This window comes from Aquila chrysaetos, chromosome 13 (assembly GCF_900496995.4).
Source record: "Aquila chrysaetos chrysaetos chromosome 13, bAquChr1.4, whole genome shotgun sequence".
Classification (NCBI taxonomy): domain Eukaryota; kingdom Metazoa; phylum Chordata; class Aves; order Accipitriformes; family Accipitridae; genus Aquila; species Aquila chrysaetos.
In genome coordinates, this window is record NC_044016.1 from 21112294 (window position 1) to 21129216 (window position 16923).

The window sequence follows — 16923 nt, forward strand, 5'->3', positions numbered from 1 at the left end:
CAGGATCAGGAGTGGCTTCCCCCTAAGGACTTGAAATGAAAGCCTCCATTATGTTTCTCAAGAAGGCAAAGCAACAAGAAATGCTAGTAGCCACGGCAGAGGGTCTCTCCCTTGGGAATGCAGGGAGGTTTCTGTAACCAGGAGCAAACATCTCTGCACTTTGAGCTGCCACCACTGCAAAGCCTGCCAAGGAAATCTGTTTGGTGAAGACAGCACTATCTCCAGCCTTTGAGGAGCCAGCTCCCCTGCCACCTCCACCTCACCTCTGACAATCCAGAGAACAACTTCTGTGTTCAATATTTAAATTCACTGTTTAATTTTTAAACAGGAAGCTTCCTTTGCGCTACAGTGCTAAGCCAGGATCCCTGGCAGATGGTGTGAGTCTGCAAGAAGGTTTGCTTCACACAGCCGAGGTCAACAGTTAGATCACTGCTGTGGGCTCTGAAACACAGCAGTTCATTTAAAGGTTTTCTTTTCGGCTGGATCTGCCAGGTTTCTCCTGGTGATCCTTGCTGATAACCACCCAGAGGTGATGTGCTGGCAGTGTCTCAAACCACACCGAACTTCTCCTGGTTATTCTGGGCACCTCCGCTTCTAGCTCGGAGGAACGCCAGAGCTTTGCCTTCCTGTGGCTTGTTTTAAAGCAAAGAACCAGGAGTCAGAGCACTTGGGCTCTGTTTCCAGCTTTGGCACTACCTGCTGTGACCTTAAACGTGTGTCTCTATACTTTTGTGCATCTATTTCCCCACTTGTAATGCAGGAGATATATAGCAAGAGGCATTACTACCTCATAGAGATGTTAAAAATCCTTGTTCATTAATTGTTGCAAAGTGCCTTGAGATCCCAAGCTAAGCAGAGGCAATGTGCTGTAGTTATAAACTCCCACACAGCAAATGGTGCTGCACATAAACTTGATCGTGTTGTGGTATCTGTGGTACACAGGACCCTTCTCTATTTTATGCTCTCTGCTAGAAGCATTGCCTTCCGGAAATAGCTGCATCTGAGTGAGAGGAGAGGATGGAGTCAGGGCCCTGTTTGGCATTAAAAGAGCTCTCTTCAAGCTTTTGAGTCTTCTTCTCTGAGCAGTCTCATCCCGTGGATGTGTGGGGCTTCTTACAAATGAGGCACAGCAGTGTATCAGCTGGCACGACCAGGCCTTAGTGCTAAGCTGGGAATACTGTCCTCAGCCCTCTTGTCTTGCACAGCTCTCTCTTATCTGCACCTGAGCTTGGGCTTTCTCCTTAGTCTCCCTCTCCTTTGTTTCTGTGCCTCGTCCTTTCTGGGTTTGCTCCCTCTCAATCAGTTGCCTGGCTGGCCTCTGTGTTACAGCTTTCAGCTCTGCTTTCCACATGATATTCCCTGTTAAGGGAGTTTTGTGCTGGAGAAAGTTGCCACCTTTCTCCTCTGAAGATCCACATGCACAACAGGGTCAGAAGTGCAAACCATCCCGGAGGTCGCTGTGGTTGCAAAAGGACAGTCATGGTGGATCCTGCTGTGTAGGATAATCCCATTGTAAGAAAAAACTTGTGTCTCTAACTGCAGCTGGCAACCTGTGAGCTGGAGCCACACAAATGTTTGTCTTCAGTCCGATGGAGAGAAGCCAGGGGTGTTAGACCAATCCAAGAATCTCAGAAAGCTTTTGGGTTCCAGCCCCTCCTCTGAGGACCAGTGGGTGTCTGGTACAGCCATGAACTCCCTTCTCTCAGCCACGAGGGCTGGGGAAGGACCCTTAGAAGCTGCTTTCTCACCCTTTTGCCCCTCCATCTCCTTGTGCTGGGGATGAAAGATGCCACCCCCCTCCCACGTAGTTGTCCTGTCTCAAAACCTGCAGGCATCTGCCTCGTTGTTGTCCGCTCCTCCCTCCTTCCTCCTTCGGCTCCAGCTGCCCTGTGGTTCCCTGTGCTTGGCACTGCGGAGCAGTGGCTAATTTGGATTAGGATGCTAATTAGAAATGAGCGGATTGAATGGAAAGCACTTAGCCAGCGATAATCAGCTGTTAAGTGGCCAGCCCAGCCGAGCTCCCAATGGCTGTGCTTAGCTCGGAGGAGCGGCGTTTCCTGCTGAGTTTACAGTAAACCCAGCTGCCCCGGTCCGTCAACCAAGCCCTTGGCTTGCAGCACAGTGCCCAACGTGCGGTGTCAAAGACCTTTCTGCAGGCCACAGCAGGAGGTTGCCTCCTCTTTTCTCACTGCTTTGGTGGGGTGCTGGAGAGAGACAGGCAGGAAGGGGGAACCCCTTTCCCTACCACAGGGGTGTGCAGGCATTTGATGTCTGTTTGGATGATGGTCGTTTTCTTTTCCAAATGGAAGGGGATGGGAAGGGCCTTAGCTGCAGGGTAGGAACTGGGAGGTGCAGCATCTCAGAGCCAAGATGCTGTTCATTTCATGAGTCGTCTCTCCTCTCTGGTACAAGATGGCAGATTTTGGTGTGCATGGAAGGTGTGTGAAGCTCCTGCCATCACAACATACCATGTCTGGAGCTTTTGTTCCTGGCATCGCAGAATGCTTCCCTTGCCCATCCCATCCTTAGTACCCAGCCCATAGGTTGCTGACCCTGCTCTGCCCTACATGTCCTGCCAGAGTCACCCATGCTAGGACAGAGAGCCTGCTGCCCAGGAACCAGAGGAAACCACCACTGAAGATACAGGAATGCAGGAGCCCAAGTAGGCATTTGGGCTTCTTTTCATCTGGGCATGATAACAGGAACAGTGTGGGGGGTAAACCCCAAAAAGCTGAGTCTTGCACCAGCATGCCATGGATGAGGTTTCTAGCACATCCCAAGCCCTTAGCAAGAGCCTTGTTTTCCTTTCTGTATGTGTTCTTTCAGTTTCATAGCACATCTTGCTCTTATATACAGGCAGAAAGTAAAGAGATCTGTGCTTACAGTGTCTGCGCCACTCGCGAGGTCTGAGATCCCACTCTCAGCCCATTCTCCAGCTCCAGTTTCTGCCCAGGGACCTTTCAGAACACAAAGGAATTTTCACATCGGGTCTTGGACCTGTTTTCTCTTTCTCTTCTGCCTGTTTCCTCCGCCCCTCTCCTACTGTGTCAGCAGTGTAAAGCTGGTTCTTGGCCTTTGGTTTTGTGGCTACCAAACTACTTTTTTACCACAAAGGTTACTATCTTCAGCCTGGTCAAGTCCAATTCATTCCAGTCTCTGCAAGTCCATATTGGGTTATGTCTATGCACAAGATTTTTCACCTGTCTTACAATATTGCTGTAGGGTGTGACTGCCTTGTGGTAGTAATAAAACCAAGCCCTGTTCCACATGTGGTTGATCCTACATAAAAATCTTTTACCTACATGACTTATTTTGTTAGGGGAGCCAGCATAAGCTGCAATATCAAATGTGTCTTTTAGCTGGTACAAATTGGATGTACTCTAGCTAAATGACACATTTGTAGCACTGAGCTGACCTCTTCTCCACAGCTGATTTTTTTCATGTGTGCCATAGTTTAGTTTAATTTATAGCCCCAAGGGGGGGTCATCTGCTGGCGCTTTTTCCTCTCTCCTGGGGAAATTATTCTGCCATCAAGTTGTTCTGGTTTAAATGCCCTTGTGGCCTGTTTGTCTTCAATGCTCTGTCTACCCTCCTCTACATTTGCCCCCTCAGACCTCCCAGCAGAATCTTTCTTTCTCTTTAGCCCTAATAGCCTTCTTCCATTTCATCAGACCATCACATCCATCAACCTGGATTAACCCTTCCATAATCATACTAATCACGGATATATTCCTTTTCAGCCTCCTCTTGAGGTCGGGGGCTGCCCACCTGTCCCCGGCTTGACACAGAGCCTCAGTGGTGACATAGCAGTGCCGTGAGACTTGCCGCAAGCACCCAGGCAGCCTCAGGGAGGAGGTTTGACAAGTGGCAGCTGACCAGCACCTTCTTTTCCCTGCAGATAACACCTGCCGCTTTGAGGACGAGAAGATCTGCGGCTTCATGCAGGACAAGATGGACAACTTTGACTGGACCCGGCAGAACGCCCTGACACAGAACCCCAAGCGAACCGTCAACACGGGACCCCCCACGGACATCAGCGGTACACCGGAGGGTAGGCACACATCTGGGTTTCTTTTGGCTTGGCTGTGGAGGCAAGATGCACGCCGTCACTTGTCAGGAGTCCTACCTACGGCTCTGGGAGCTGGTGGAATGCTGATCTGCTTTCCACACAACATGCTTCTCCTCCGCACAGGGCGAAGGGAGCAGGCAGTTAATTTGCATGTTACTGATTGGCATTAAACACACAATTAAAACGCCCACGACTTTGTTTAAGGGAATAGTGTGAGCATTAGTTCTTGTTACCAGCTAATTGCCTGCTGCCTAATGCCCTTGTCCCATTTGATGCTTGTTTTGAAGTCAGAAAAGGATAAACAAGTAGGAGAACGTCTCTAACACCTAGAAATGGCCCTTCTGGCTTTAGCCAGCTGTTTGCTCAAAGAAGGTCTCAGGGAGGCAAACAAATCTCCTTAGTACCAAGCAGGAGCATGAGAGAACAGGCAGGAGCTGCCTGCAGGGTGGCAGCAAGTGCCTCACCTCTAGCTGGAGGAGACTGGTGTTGTGTATTGCTCTCACTAGCTGTGCATGGAGTACATGCTCCCATTTTAGCTGGATATTACTTTCCCCTTTCTCTAATGAGGAAAGTAAATTTGTATGCAAGCACAAATCTTTGAACTCAGAAGAAAAATGGGAAACATCCCATGGCTAGCTAAGGAAATGGCTTTTCCCATTAGTGTTCAGTACACCAGCCTGATCGAGCATTGAAAACAATGCCAACAAATTAAATAGCTAATCTGTTCCTCCCTGGGTTGTTAACAACTACTTTGGTATTGTTCTCTTCAGACAAGAATATTGTTTAGGTGAGATATACGGAATCCTCTCTCCCTCTGCTTGAGGCAGAGAAATTAGGCTGGAATGGTTTCTCCCTCCTCTTTCTGGTTTTCTCCTTACACAGTGCAGTCAGCTCTGGGGCTCCTTGTGCTGCAGCAGAAAGGCTCATTTTGCACCCAGACAGATGTGTGTGTGAATGTTCAGGGACTCATCTGCTGCATGTGCTCACAGTGAGTCTGCTGATGTCCGCCTCTCCTGCTCTCCCCTAAATACTGCAGAGGCAGGGGAGGCACTGTGGACATCATGCAAGTGTCTCTGGCTGGGATCGCAGTGGGTGCAGAGCAGATGGGAAGAGCAAGACCATGTCTCTCAGAGGAGGAGTGGTCTCCCAGCCTCCGGCATCCCATCGCTTGCAGGAAGGGAGACCCAGTCCACGCTGCCTTTCCCCCCCTTTCCCTCTTGTTCTGTAGGTTATTACATGTTCATCGAGGCATCCCGGCCCCGGGTGACAGGAGACAAAGCCCGGCTTATCAGCCCCCTCTACAACATTACTGCCAAGTATTACTGTGTCTCCTTCTACTACCACATGTACGGGAAGCACATTGGTGAGTACCCTCCAGGGAAGGGTAACCCCAGCCTAGTGTGGGCTGTCAGGGAAGACCTCCAGCCTCTTGCTCTGCCAGCTGTGCCTGTGGCACAGTGATTCAGGAGGGTGGGAGTCCTACTCCAGTGCTCAGAGTGCCAGGGTGGGCTGCTGCTTTCAGATATTTGTCCCTTACCCACACCACAGCAGTGTCAGGGTTGTGAGGCTGTTGCAGCCCATCCTCAGGGCAGTATCTTGCAGTCAGCCATCACCCTTTCCCCTCTGGCTCACTCGTCCTCTACCATAAGGCTCTCTACCCTCCACAAAAAATGAGCATTGTACTGATGTGCACACATTTTCTCTGCTCATGGCCATAGCCACCTTGCTCCAGGCAGCAGGACACCAGGGGAACAGTCTGTCCATCTGAGAGGATACAGAGATGGAGGGGCTTTGTGGGACCGGAGGGCTCTGTGGTGGCCACAGCTATTTTGGGCTGGGCAGGATGCGTGTTCCCTTGGCTGTGCCAAGGGGCTGTCTGCTCTGCCTGACTCCCTTCTCTCTAACTGTAAGCCTACAAAAGCAGCAAGCACCCCAGAAGAGCCTGGCACACTAATGAGTTTCCATATCCAGTCAAGGAGCAATTGCTAATTTGTCACCTCTTGATTATAATTGCATTAATTTGAATAATAGATGCACTCTCCCCACAGCACGCTGGGTTATTAATCACCTGCTGGACTGGAGCCTGACTGAAAAATCAGGGCCCAGGCAGGAATGTGTCCGCCCTTCAATAAACGGGGTTAATTAACAGCTCTCTGCTTGGCACCATTGATGTCATTGGGAGGGAACATGCTCCTGAGTCTGGCCACCACATCTCCATGCGTGTATGGCACAGCAGAGAGGTTAAGCTGTAAAATCTGGGATCTTCTCTAAGTGGGGGTGAGGTGAAACCCTGATCCTGTGGGTGCTGTGTGGTAAGAGCTGCGCTACGGTTCACTGAGGAGGTCTCCATCTCTGTCTTTGCTCTGAGGGCTCATATTTGCTGTCTGCACTCAGAGTCCAGCTAGGTCGGAGGTGTTTGCATGCACCTGTATTCCCCCTGAAGACAGGCTGCTCCGTGCTGTCTTCATGCCAGGGGCGGCAGGTTGCTCAGAGCACTGTCAGTGTTGGTTCACACCAGGTTTTCCTGGACCTTCTGGTCTTGCTTAGCTGACAGAGTCCAGCTGTTAATGCTGGCTGGCAAACTCCCTCGTTCCCTGCCATTGTCCGTTGTGGTCAGTCAGCCTTGCTGCCTAATTCCTGCATGTCTTCTGGAGGCTTTGAAAGGAATCTCATTCTTTGTGATTGCAATGAAGGGTGGCCCAGACTGGTGGGAGACTGGCAAGGAAAGAAGATGTGGAGGGAGGAGGCCTCTCTTGCTTTGTTTCTTTTAGGAATACAGCAGTCATATTTCCAAGTTAATTTCAAGGGGAAAGTAAAAGCCCACCAGCTTTTGCTTGCTTTCGGAAGAGAGCTGTTTTACAGCTCTCATGTGGTGGTCTGTCTGGAGATGGGGTGGACAGGACATGCCAGGGAATCAATTCATTACAGGTTTTTGGCTTTTAGTGTTTTAATTCTTTATTCATTTGCTCCACCCAGAAATTGCTCAGAGCAAAAGATAACAGTGACTGCCAAGACCTAAGAAAGCCACCAAGTGCTATTTTCTATTCTTTGGCTTCAGGCATCTTTTATATCTGTTGATTTTTCCCTACATACTCAATGTTGCTGCCCCTGCCTGCTCCCCATTTTCCCCTTGATGCACAAAGGGGCTGGTAAATTTGTGCAAGGTGGATAGACTCTTTAGTGCTATATGATGATTTCCAGGATGGGTGCTGCTGAGCTGAGAGCAAATAAATTATTTTAAAATTAGACTGACTAGATAGAGAATGAAAGAGAAAGTAATGAGAAAAAGTTCTTTTTCTCTTTGCCTGTGGAATATGTGGCTTGGTCTAGTGAACCCACAATATATCTGTCTGCAGATTGAAATTCAGTACTTCATATCTGCTCACTACTCTGGAGTTTCTTTCAGGGCCAGTCATGATATTCTGTAATCGTTTTGGCTTCTCTTCTACGTATCGGGGCACCAGGGTGAAACTGAGGCCTTTACAGGAAAAATCAGAATGCCTAGTAATCCTAAAATTGTCTGGTTTTCGTCATTCCCACTATGCTACTTACTAACTCTTATGCTACTTCATCTTTTTCCTTACTGCCACACTGGCAGCACTCTGGCATAGCTGTCCTCATCCCTGCACACGCACGAATGAACCCGTGTTTGGGACACGCTCTGTTTCACCAGCAAGTCTAATGGCTTGATCTACATTTCTAATGCATGTTGGTTACTCCCTGGCTGGTTTTGCTTCTGTGGAGGTTCTGAAAACCTGCCAGGAAGCTTTAGCTTGTTCGGGTGGTGCCAAGCTTGATGCCCTTTGCAGCTGAAGTCCTCTCAGAGTCCCCTGAGGAAGTGGCAGCCTGCCTGAGGTCAAAGGATGTTTCTTCAGCTCTTCTTCTTTAGCCCTGGGTTGAAGGAGAGTGAACTGTCTCAGATACAGGGCTTCTCGCTAGGACTTCTCCTGTCAAATGAAGAGACAGACCCTGGCCTCCTACCTGTATCACATATGCGACAATATGAAGGTAAAGATGGGGTGGCTACAACCCTGGGCCATGTCTTACTTCCCATATAGCAAGCTATCCCTGATGCCTGCAGGCACAGCTCCAACCCCTGGCTCACCTAGTGCCAGCCCAGTCCTACCAAGCCAGATGCCAGCCCTGCTGAGCCAGCCGTAGCATTTAGCGAGAGCTTATCACATTGCTCCTGTTGGCAGACAGTGCCAGCAAGAGGACATCTCCCAGCCCAAGCCTTTCCTAGCAGCTCCAGCTCCATCGTGGAGCAAACCGAAGCTCTGTCACTATGAAAAGAAGCCGTATAAAATCCCGACATTTATTTATTTTTTTAATAACCCTTTTATTACCTTTTCCCCCCCTCTACAGAACTTGAAAGCTGGTTTACTCTCACAATTTGACTGTAAAATATCCATAGCCATCCAGGCAAATCTTCCCTGGGAGAGTTCCCAGACACTACTCGTTTATAATAGATATGACGAAAGAGAGAAACAGAATACAAATGGAACATTTGTAGCCATGGTATAAAATATTCAGCAACTAGCAGAGCAGGGTGATGTTGAATATCTCTCAGCTGATGAGAGAGCAGAGTGAAGGGGAGCTCCCTGGAGGCAATTCCTGTTCTTCTGGAGTTACTTGGTCATCGGTTTTCCTTCCTCTGGCCCCATCTGGAGCAAGCATTCACATTGCCCTACAATCCTGCCAGCCCAAACACAAAAATCAGGGAGAGGGGAAGGAAAGAAATCCCGTTTCCACCAGGCATTCAAGAATGAGGGTGTCTTGCTTGCAGCAGGTGCAGATATATCAAACGAGGAATTGCTTGCTTTCTTCAGGAGAGGAGGCTAGCCATGTCAGGCAGTGACCAGTTGCCAGGTTCAGAAAGCTTCTTTGTCGAGTTGGCTTGGTCAGTCAGCATCACAGCTGGGAGCAGATAAGTCCTTGCTTCAGCCATCAGACTCCTCTTCCTCCCGTCCCAGGGGCTGCCTGGGAGGGGGATGCTTTGAGTGGACAGTTGGACCCAATGGACCGTTCCCACTGCAGTCCCCTGCCACCTCCCTCTCATGTCTTTTAGCTCAGTGGTAGCCAGGTTATGATCTGCACGGCCTCCTGCCCACTGCTGGATGCTCTTGCAGACCCTGCAGCAAGAGATGCCTTCATGGTCAGACCACAGGAGGAAGGTTGCTCAGAGGGACGAGGAAATTTCAGCCACAGTGGATTTAGCTTTTTGTATGGCCATTATGGTCCCCATGGTACCCAGTAATTGCTAACACTATAGCTCCCTAGCTCGTGAACTGGTTACTGTGCTCATGGGGAAAACACTTGGGTCAAAGAGTTTACTTGCTCCCAGGGGTACCTACATAAAAGCAGTGATGTAGGATGTACCCAAGCAGCATTTTTTTAGCCTCCTTCTGATTTGAGAGCTCACTGGTAGACCCTTTTCAAACTATATTTGCTGTGTTTCTAATAGCAGTAGTCACTGCACACAGGCTTACGATGAGATACGGCCTCAGAGAGGGGAGAAGGCAAAGACCGCACCTTACCCTGGGGTACCTCCCAAAATGGGACTGTTCAGCTGCTTCCTGTAGTGAAACTGGCAAGTCCTGGGCCCACGAGCTGGGCATGATTGAAAGCAATGTCTGAAGACCCTGCTCTTGGCTTGCAATTTTTGTACTTTGAGCCTCCTTTCTGCAATAGCAGTGTCATGGTCTTACCTTGGCCAGTTCCTCTCCCAGAAATCAGGGAACATGCTTATTTTCTGGCATGTGTCCAGCATCTGTGAAACTCATGGAGAGTTAAAGATGCTGTTGTTCCAGCTTAGTGATGACAGAGACCTTATCTGACCACCCCAGCTAAGTCTAGCCTATGTATAATCAGGGTGGGAAGCTTCCAATGAAATTGTAAACTACTCACTGCTCTCTACAGCTTCTTGAGGAGGGGAAGTGGAGAGGGAGGTGCTGATCTCTTCTCCCTGGTATCCAGTGACAGGACATGTGGGAATGGTTCAAAGCTGCATTAGGGGAGGGTCAGACTAGATACTAGGAAACATTTATCTACTGAGAGGGTGGTCAGACACTGGAACGGGCTTCCTAGAGAGGTGATCGAGGTGGTCAGGCAGTTGGACTAGATGATTATTGTAGGTCCCTTCCAACTGAACTATTCTATTCTATTCTATTCTATTCTATTCTATTCTATTCTATTCTATTCTATGATACTGTGAGGAACAGGGCTTGGGACTGATTAAGAGGGATTTTTGTTCTGAATCACTAGAAACAGTAAGACCTGATCAGATCACTTGCCACAGCATCCAAGTTCAAGAAAGCCATAAGCTGTTTCACAGAGGTAATTGGGTTGTAGGCAGGCCACTTACACTGGTGGTGTCACAACTGACGCCCTCCTGCTGAGTAGGAAACACAGATCTGGAAGGCCTGCCAAACTGAATTGCTGCTTTACTTCTTCAACTCAGATAATGCAACCAGTGCAAAGGTGTGTTTGAAAGGTCACGATGGATGATCACATATAGGAGCAAGTGTTAGAATGGATGCCATGTGGCTGCATCTTGTTTCTGACAAGTGACAGTAGTCAGAGCTGTCAGGCCACACAGATTGATAGGTACCAGCTATGACAATGTAAAAGCAATTTGAACCATGAAGGTGTCCTTTTTGTAAGATTCAACGTTGTAGCTCCCTCCTCCCTACCCAAACCTTGTTTATGAACACAGCACCCTGCTATTGCACACAGCTATACAGGTGGCACCCTGGAGGTAGCTGCATTCTGTTGGATATATAAAGTTTGCCTTACATACAGATGCATCTTTCATGAAATCCATGCCATTATCTCCAGTGCAATAACTCTACACAGTAGAGATTACATCACTGGATTGATTGAGGGGAGGCTGATTTTCCTAATGGGTATGTTTCACTTCTCTCTAGGCTCTTGAAAACAAGTTGCAGTTAGAGTTAAGTGAACAGTTTGTAATGAAAAAAATTATTGAATTTTTTTAATACTCTTTCCACTTATTCAGATGGGTTCTTGGCTTTACTCATTCCTCCATCAATAGATGTGTATTTGACTAATGTTTTGTGCAGACATCCAGCAGCTTCCTGTGGGCTATGGTATGGACCCTTTGGATAGACTGTGCTCTTCCAGTAGTAACTGCTTTGGTTTTGGGGAAGTTAGTCAAATACCATGAGCAAGGATCATAAATACCTGGCAAGATAACCACATGTTTGTAAAGTGTCATTCAAGCTCTGTAGGTTCAATACAGTGGCTCTGAACCAAAGACCACTGAAGTCATTGTTTTCCTAAAGGCTTCAATGAACTTTGGATTAGAGCCATAGATTCAAAGATTATTAAGACCAAATGGGACCAATACATCATCTAATCAAACTTCCTGCATAACCAAGGGCAGAGGACTCCCTTCAGTTACTCTTGCTGGAGCCCATGCGTCTACACCTTCATTTGATGTTTACTTACAAAGACCACCAACAGCATGCTTGACACGACTTGCAGGTGTGGGACTGAATCATCCCTAAGCCAAAAAGCTTGGCATGTAAAGCTGAAGAAAACGTGGAGAGGAGGGAAAGGTGTTCAGATGTGGATTGTCTATGTGTCATTTTTATTCCATGAATAACATGTCTTCATGTTGATGCAGGCATTCTGCTTAGTACCTTGAATCTGGGTGCACTGATCCCCACCTTTCCTTGCCCCTCACTAAAAGTGCATCACTGAATCAAGTTCCCAGTGCAGATAGCCACTGAACTGTTGCCTTTTTCAAAAGTCTTCTGTCTTATCAGTCATGATCTGAGCACATTCCTGCTGCAGAATTTGTTGGGAAGGTTGTCAGAGGCACAGGTTGCTGACACCAATTCATTTGCAGATGCCCTGAATTCTCACAGATCATCTTTGCTCCTCCTCACCTGATTTGAGTCACTGTTACTCTCTGGTGGGAAGCTTCTGTGATTCCCCCCTCCCTTGCTCCAGGCTCTCAGCAAAGCATCTTTCCATTCAGACTTGGCTTACAGCAGCAGCAGCCACCTTGCGCAAAGTTGAGTAGCTGTAAGGATATACTGCAACCTGATTGTCTCCTGAGACATCAGGTGTTGCATCAATTATTCAGACCCTGAAATTGTTAGATACAAAACTTAACAGACACTTAAGAGGAAATGGGAGCTCTCAGTGCATATCCAGCTACTTCTTTAGCACTCCCAGGTCACTCTTCTATTCTCTCCATGGATCATTAACTATTTCACCAGTGCCATAATTGTACAAGTGGAGACTGAACTTGGTTATTCCAGGTGCACATCTGGAGACCCCCCTGGGTGCTCTGACAGGATAAAGGCTGGGGGGAGTTTGTGGGCAGAGTTCATAACTATCTTGCACTACTTGTGCAACCATCCCAATCTGTTCTTGAACTTCAACAAGACATGATTTGGTACCACGTATTGAAATGCTTCCCAGAAAATCAAAAAATGCTCAACAAGTGTTGGTCATCACCATTACTTCCAGGAGTAACTGCCTCTTCCAAAGAGAGCTCTGCAGGGATGACAGACACCCCAGCACTTGAACTGAAGAAGTTTGCAGATCCAGGCTGGGAGTGTCACTGTCACAGCCAGTCCCCTGGGAACTTTCTGGTGAAAGCACAGCCGGGCATGAAATGGGAAAGGAGTGTCTTGCTATAATGCATCCTGCCTCAAAGCTGGGAACACAGTCTAACAGCTTTCCTGCAGCGAACCACTTCCCAGGCCTGAAACATTCACCTCTCATGTCTCCTTGGGTCAGGCAGAGGAGGAGGCCAGAGAACAGATTATGAGCGGTATCTTCAGTTCAACAGGAAGAATATGTGATCTCAGCTGCTCATTCCTGCTGTCTTGCTGGCTTCAGCATCACACTAAAACAGCCCATCTGCTCCAAGCCCTGCAGCCGTGCAGCTGCCCTGTGCTTGGCTCCCAGGACTGAGAGACCACAGACTGGGTCATGGTGGGGAAATAGGTTGTTAATAGGGATAGAGACAGACAAAGTCTTCCTCAGCATAAGTACAACTGCTTCTGCAGGGGTTTTGTCAGGAACCCTTCCACACACACCACTTGTATTTTGGGGGCTCTGGGAGGCTCCCTCCTGTCTGGCTGAGGTCTTTGCAAAGCCTTCCCACAGAAGGGAGGCGGGCAGACTCCCCCTGTCTGGCTGTTGTGCTCTTTTAAACCTCGCAGTGTCTATGAAGCAGACTTCTGTTTCAGCTCATCTGAGAGAGCTGAGTACAGTGCATACTCTCAGTCTGAGAGCTGAGCACATGAATTGCTCAAAGGACCCAGCTGTCTCTGGTGGCAAAGATGAAAGGGTCTGTTATCAAAGCTGGGAGAAGAGAGAGCATTTGCCTGGAGGCATCTGGGCATGTCACGAAACAGAGGGTGAACAAGGAGCAAGCAGACCTCACAGCAACTATGTTTCGCTCCGCTTCTTGAGTTTGCAAAATTGGTGGGAAAAGCTGCCTATGCATGGCAACTTCTTGCTAGGTTCCTTGTACTCCCATTTTCCCTGCTGGCCTCTCCTCCCTAAGGTAGTACCCAGCACTTCTGGAGACCACCAGGTACAGCAACAGTAAGAGGGAAGGAGCTGCCTGGCTGCCTCAGACTGCTTGATTCCAGAAAACATCAGAGGGGAAGAAAGATGGGCTGCTGCAGGTCACTTGCTTGAGTCACAGAGCAAGTGTAATGATCTTGCCTGTGGGTTTGCCAGCACTGCTGCCAACGGAGGCTCTTCTTCACAGCTGCTCCGCCAGACTAGGTCTCAAGCCCTGCCTTGGACATGGTCTTTGTAATGAGAAGCCATGATCTGGCATTTACCCTCTGTAGGGCCTTAGGACCATAATCAAGACAGTCCATTCTGGGGTTTCAGATTAATTTAGATGCTGTAATCTACAGTGGTCAACTTTAGGAGAGCGGTGAGTGATGCAGGCTGCCAGGTGAGAAGAGAGAGGTTGGTGTGTCTGACAAAGACCAACACTGGCTGTCTTCCTACTCAGGACAAACAGGAGTCTGACCCTACAAATCACCCTCTGGGCCTCCTTTGGAGCCTTGTCTGGACATACCAAGCCCCTGTGCAGGTGGTTTTGCTGGCAGCTGAAGCTGGGGCCAGCCTCCCTTCCCCATCACATGCCCCCTAAAGGCTAATTCACATGCCTTCTGTCCCCCTGTCCCACATACCTACCAGAAATGGTGCAGAAATAGTCCCACAATTGCTTATTAAATTAAGGGAAAGATGGTGCTGTGTTTGGAATGATTAGGGCCACAATAAAGGCAGCAGGGCTGGGCTGTTTTGCTGCCCACAGAACCTGCCTGCCTTGCACTGGGGGAGTCAGGGCTTTGCGGGTGCATCCCCACCAGCACGTCCCATCCTGCTTGCCAGGAGCTGCACAGAGATACGAAGGCAGTGGTGGCGTCCATTTCAGTGCTGAGCACCTGGGGCTCCCTCTGCCCTGCCTGGGGCCGAGCCAGAGGCAGTGCTGGGCTTGTACACAGCCGTGGCCCTGACAAGTGACCAGCTCTGAACTTACCCCTGAATCACCCTTTCCCCTTGCTTTGCTGAAATCATGTTTCCTTCTGCTACTGCAGCCAGCTTTCCCTGACCAGACACTTTGTACCTTTATACCTTTATACCTTTATATCTTCCTTCCCAACAGAATTTCACTGACAAGAGGGTTTTTTTTTCTGTTAAACACACAAAATCAAGGATTTGGTCTCTCTAGTTTATCTATTCAAGCTCAGCAAGGAATGCGACAGTGCTGTATGAGAAGGGTCTGTTTCTGCCTGCTCTGCATTTACGTAGATTGTATTGTTGCACTTTGCTGGGCTGTAAACAAGCATGCATCCAGCTGAGAGAGTGGTAGGCACCATCCTGCCTGCTTGCCTAGGCAGGAGGTCTCCAGGAGGTGTGGGGAAACTGAGGACCTGGTCACTACTAGGCTGAGTGTCTGGACTGAAGGCAAGTGGGGCCATGGCTCTGCAGGTGATAGGCAGAGGGAACCTGCTGCTAGCCTGATCCCATGGTCAGATCTGCTGTGAATTGCCATGGTGACTTCTGCGCTGGCCGTGGGCAGGCATTGTGCAGCACAGCAGCACGATGAGCTGGCACATGGGAGCAGAGCTGCTGCTCGTGGCAGCTTTCAGGGACTGTGAAAACACAGCTGGGCTTGGGCTGAGAGTCAGACACCCCATCTGTCCTGTAGGGAAGGACATAGTCTGTCCACATTGCCCCCTGCAAAATGTTTAAGTACGGGAAAGGGATGTGCTTAAGCAAGACAGTATAATGAATTGGACGTGAAGTTGGCGAAAAGCCCAAGGACTCCCGATTCTTGCCTTTTAAATGCCAGACTCTGTATCCTCCCTCTACCCTGTTCTGACTGCATATTGGATGGGCCTTTGTTCTTCTGAGGTAGCATAAATTTAACGTTATGGAGCATGGAGATTTTTTTCTTCTTTTTTTGAATTCCTTAAACCACATCCTGTTGTCCGCACATAGAAAGCCTGTTACTGGTCACAAACAACCTCTAAGGGAATTTTCCATGAAAAAGGGTGGCAGGATTTTGTTCCATACACATAGCATCAAAGATGGAAGTCTTGCATCATTCATCTTTCCATGCCAACACTTTCTCTAATTAGACTGTGGATCAAATGAGCAAAGGAGCTCAAGCATAGCTCCATTGCAAGTCTGCTCCTACCATATCACCATCTGCTTTCTATGTACACAGACAGGTGGGGATGTGCTGGAGAGAAGGAGCTGTAACTGTAGTTTGCCTGCCTTCCTCACGTTAGCACTTGTGTTCCTCATCACAAGGCAGGCATGACCATACCGTTGCATTTACCCCACTGCCTGCATGCCCCAGGTCCCCCTGCCCAGCATGTCTTCCCCTGCGGTCCAGCCACATGTCCACTTTGCCTCTTTACAGTGCAGTGTTGTTGCTTCTCTGCTGGTCCATTCCCTCCATCCCAAAATTCATATGCATGCCAGACAGGTCAGATAGTGATGGTTCATAGATCAATCTGTGCAATTGGCTTTGCCATGTCAGGGGATATTGCTTCAAGCCCATCCTCATCTGATGGTGGTTTAGGAGGTCAGGGGTGGAAATGTGTTTGCTGCTTTGATTTTTTAAATCCAGACTAAAATCCAAAGAAAATTCCCTGTAGCCAGATATAAGTAATTTTCACAGGTTTGCTGTAGGGGAAACATGGCCAATCAAAATGTACCATATTGCTGTTTATATCCCCAGAAAGTCCCAGCTACAGCAGGGAACTGGAGGCTTTGATTCCCTTGATCCCTTTCACTATAGCCTCCCCACCATAATGAAGCAGAAAGAGAGTGTCCCATAGCAATTAGCCAGCCTGTGGCACAGCACTGAACATGCTCAGTGCCTCTCTAAAGCTGATGGGGATGCCTCATGAGTATAGGTGGGATAGTGGTGCTTTCCAAACTCTGACCAAGACTCCATTTTCTCACTATTGATGAGCTCTCTGAACCCTCCCACTCTGAAGTTACTGAAGTGGTGGCTGCAGGAAGGGGTCTCTGTAGTGACCTAGTGACTGGACACAGGGAACCCTGCACACCAAGCTGAGATCAGTTAGACATGTAGAGATAAAGTTCTCTGTAATCAGGAGTGGAAAGCAGAGAGGCTTTAATTGTCTTACTCTGCAGATGTTAACGTATGAAGCATCATTAGAGACTGTGAAAGAGTAAATACGTCCTATCATGGCACAAAGACAACTTACATTCCTAGAAACTATGAGTCAGTACAAACTGATATTATTTCTCCATCTCTGTCTGTGCTGTGACTATTTTTCCACCCTCTGCTTCCTCGCTTTCAGAGC

General features: G+C 48.6%; 1 protein-coding gene across 4 annotated transcripts in view; it reads left to right on the forward strand.

The window, feature by feature from the left end:
* The window catches only part of MDGA1 (MAM domain containing glycosylphosphatidylinositol anchor 1), a 152509-nt gene that overhangs the window by 119274 nt on the left and 16312 nt on the right, over window positions 1-16923 (forward strand). For 3 of the 4 annotated variants that reach the window (XM_030034531.1, XM_030034532.1, XM_030034533.1), the window contains 2 exons: window positions 3899-4051; window positions 5298-5432. In XM_030034531.1, coding sequence (XP_029890391.1) covers window positions 3899-4051; window positions 5298-5432 — 288 coding nt within the window. Of the gene's footprint in view, window positions 1-3898; window positions 4052-5297; window positions 5433-16923 lie in introns of those variants that run through there. The other variant, XM_030034535.1, reaches the window with a different exon arrangement.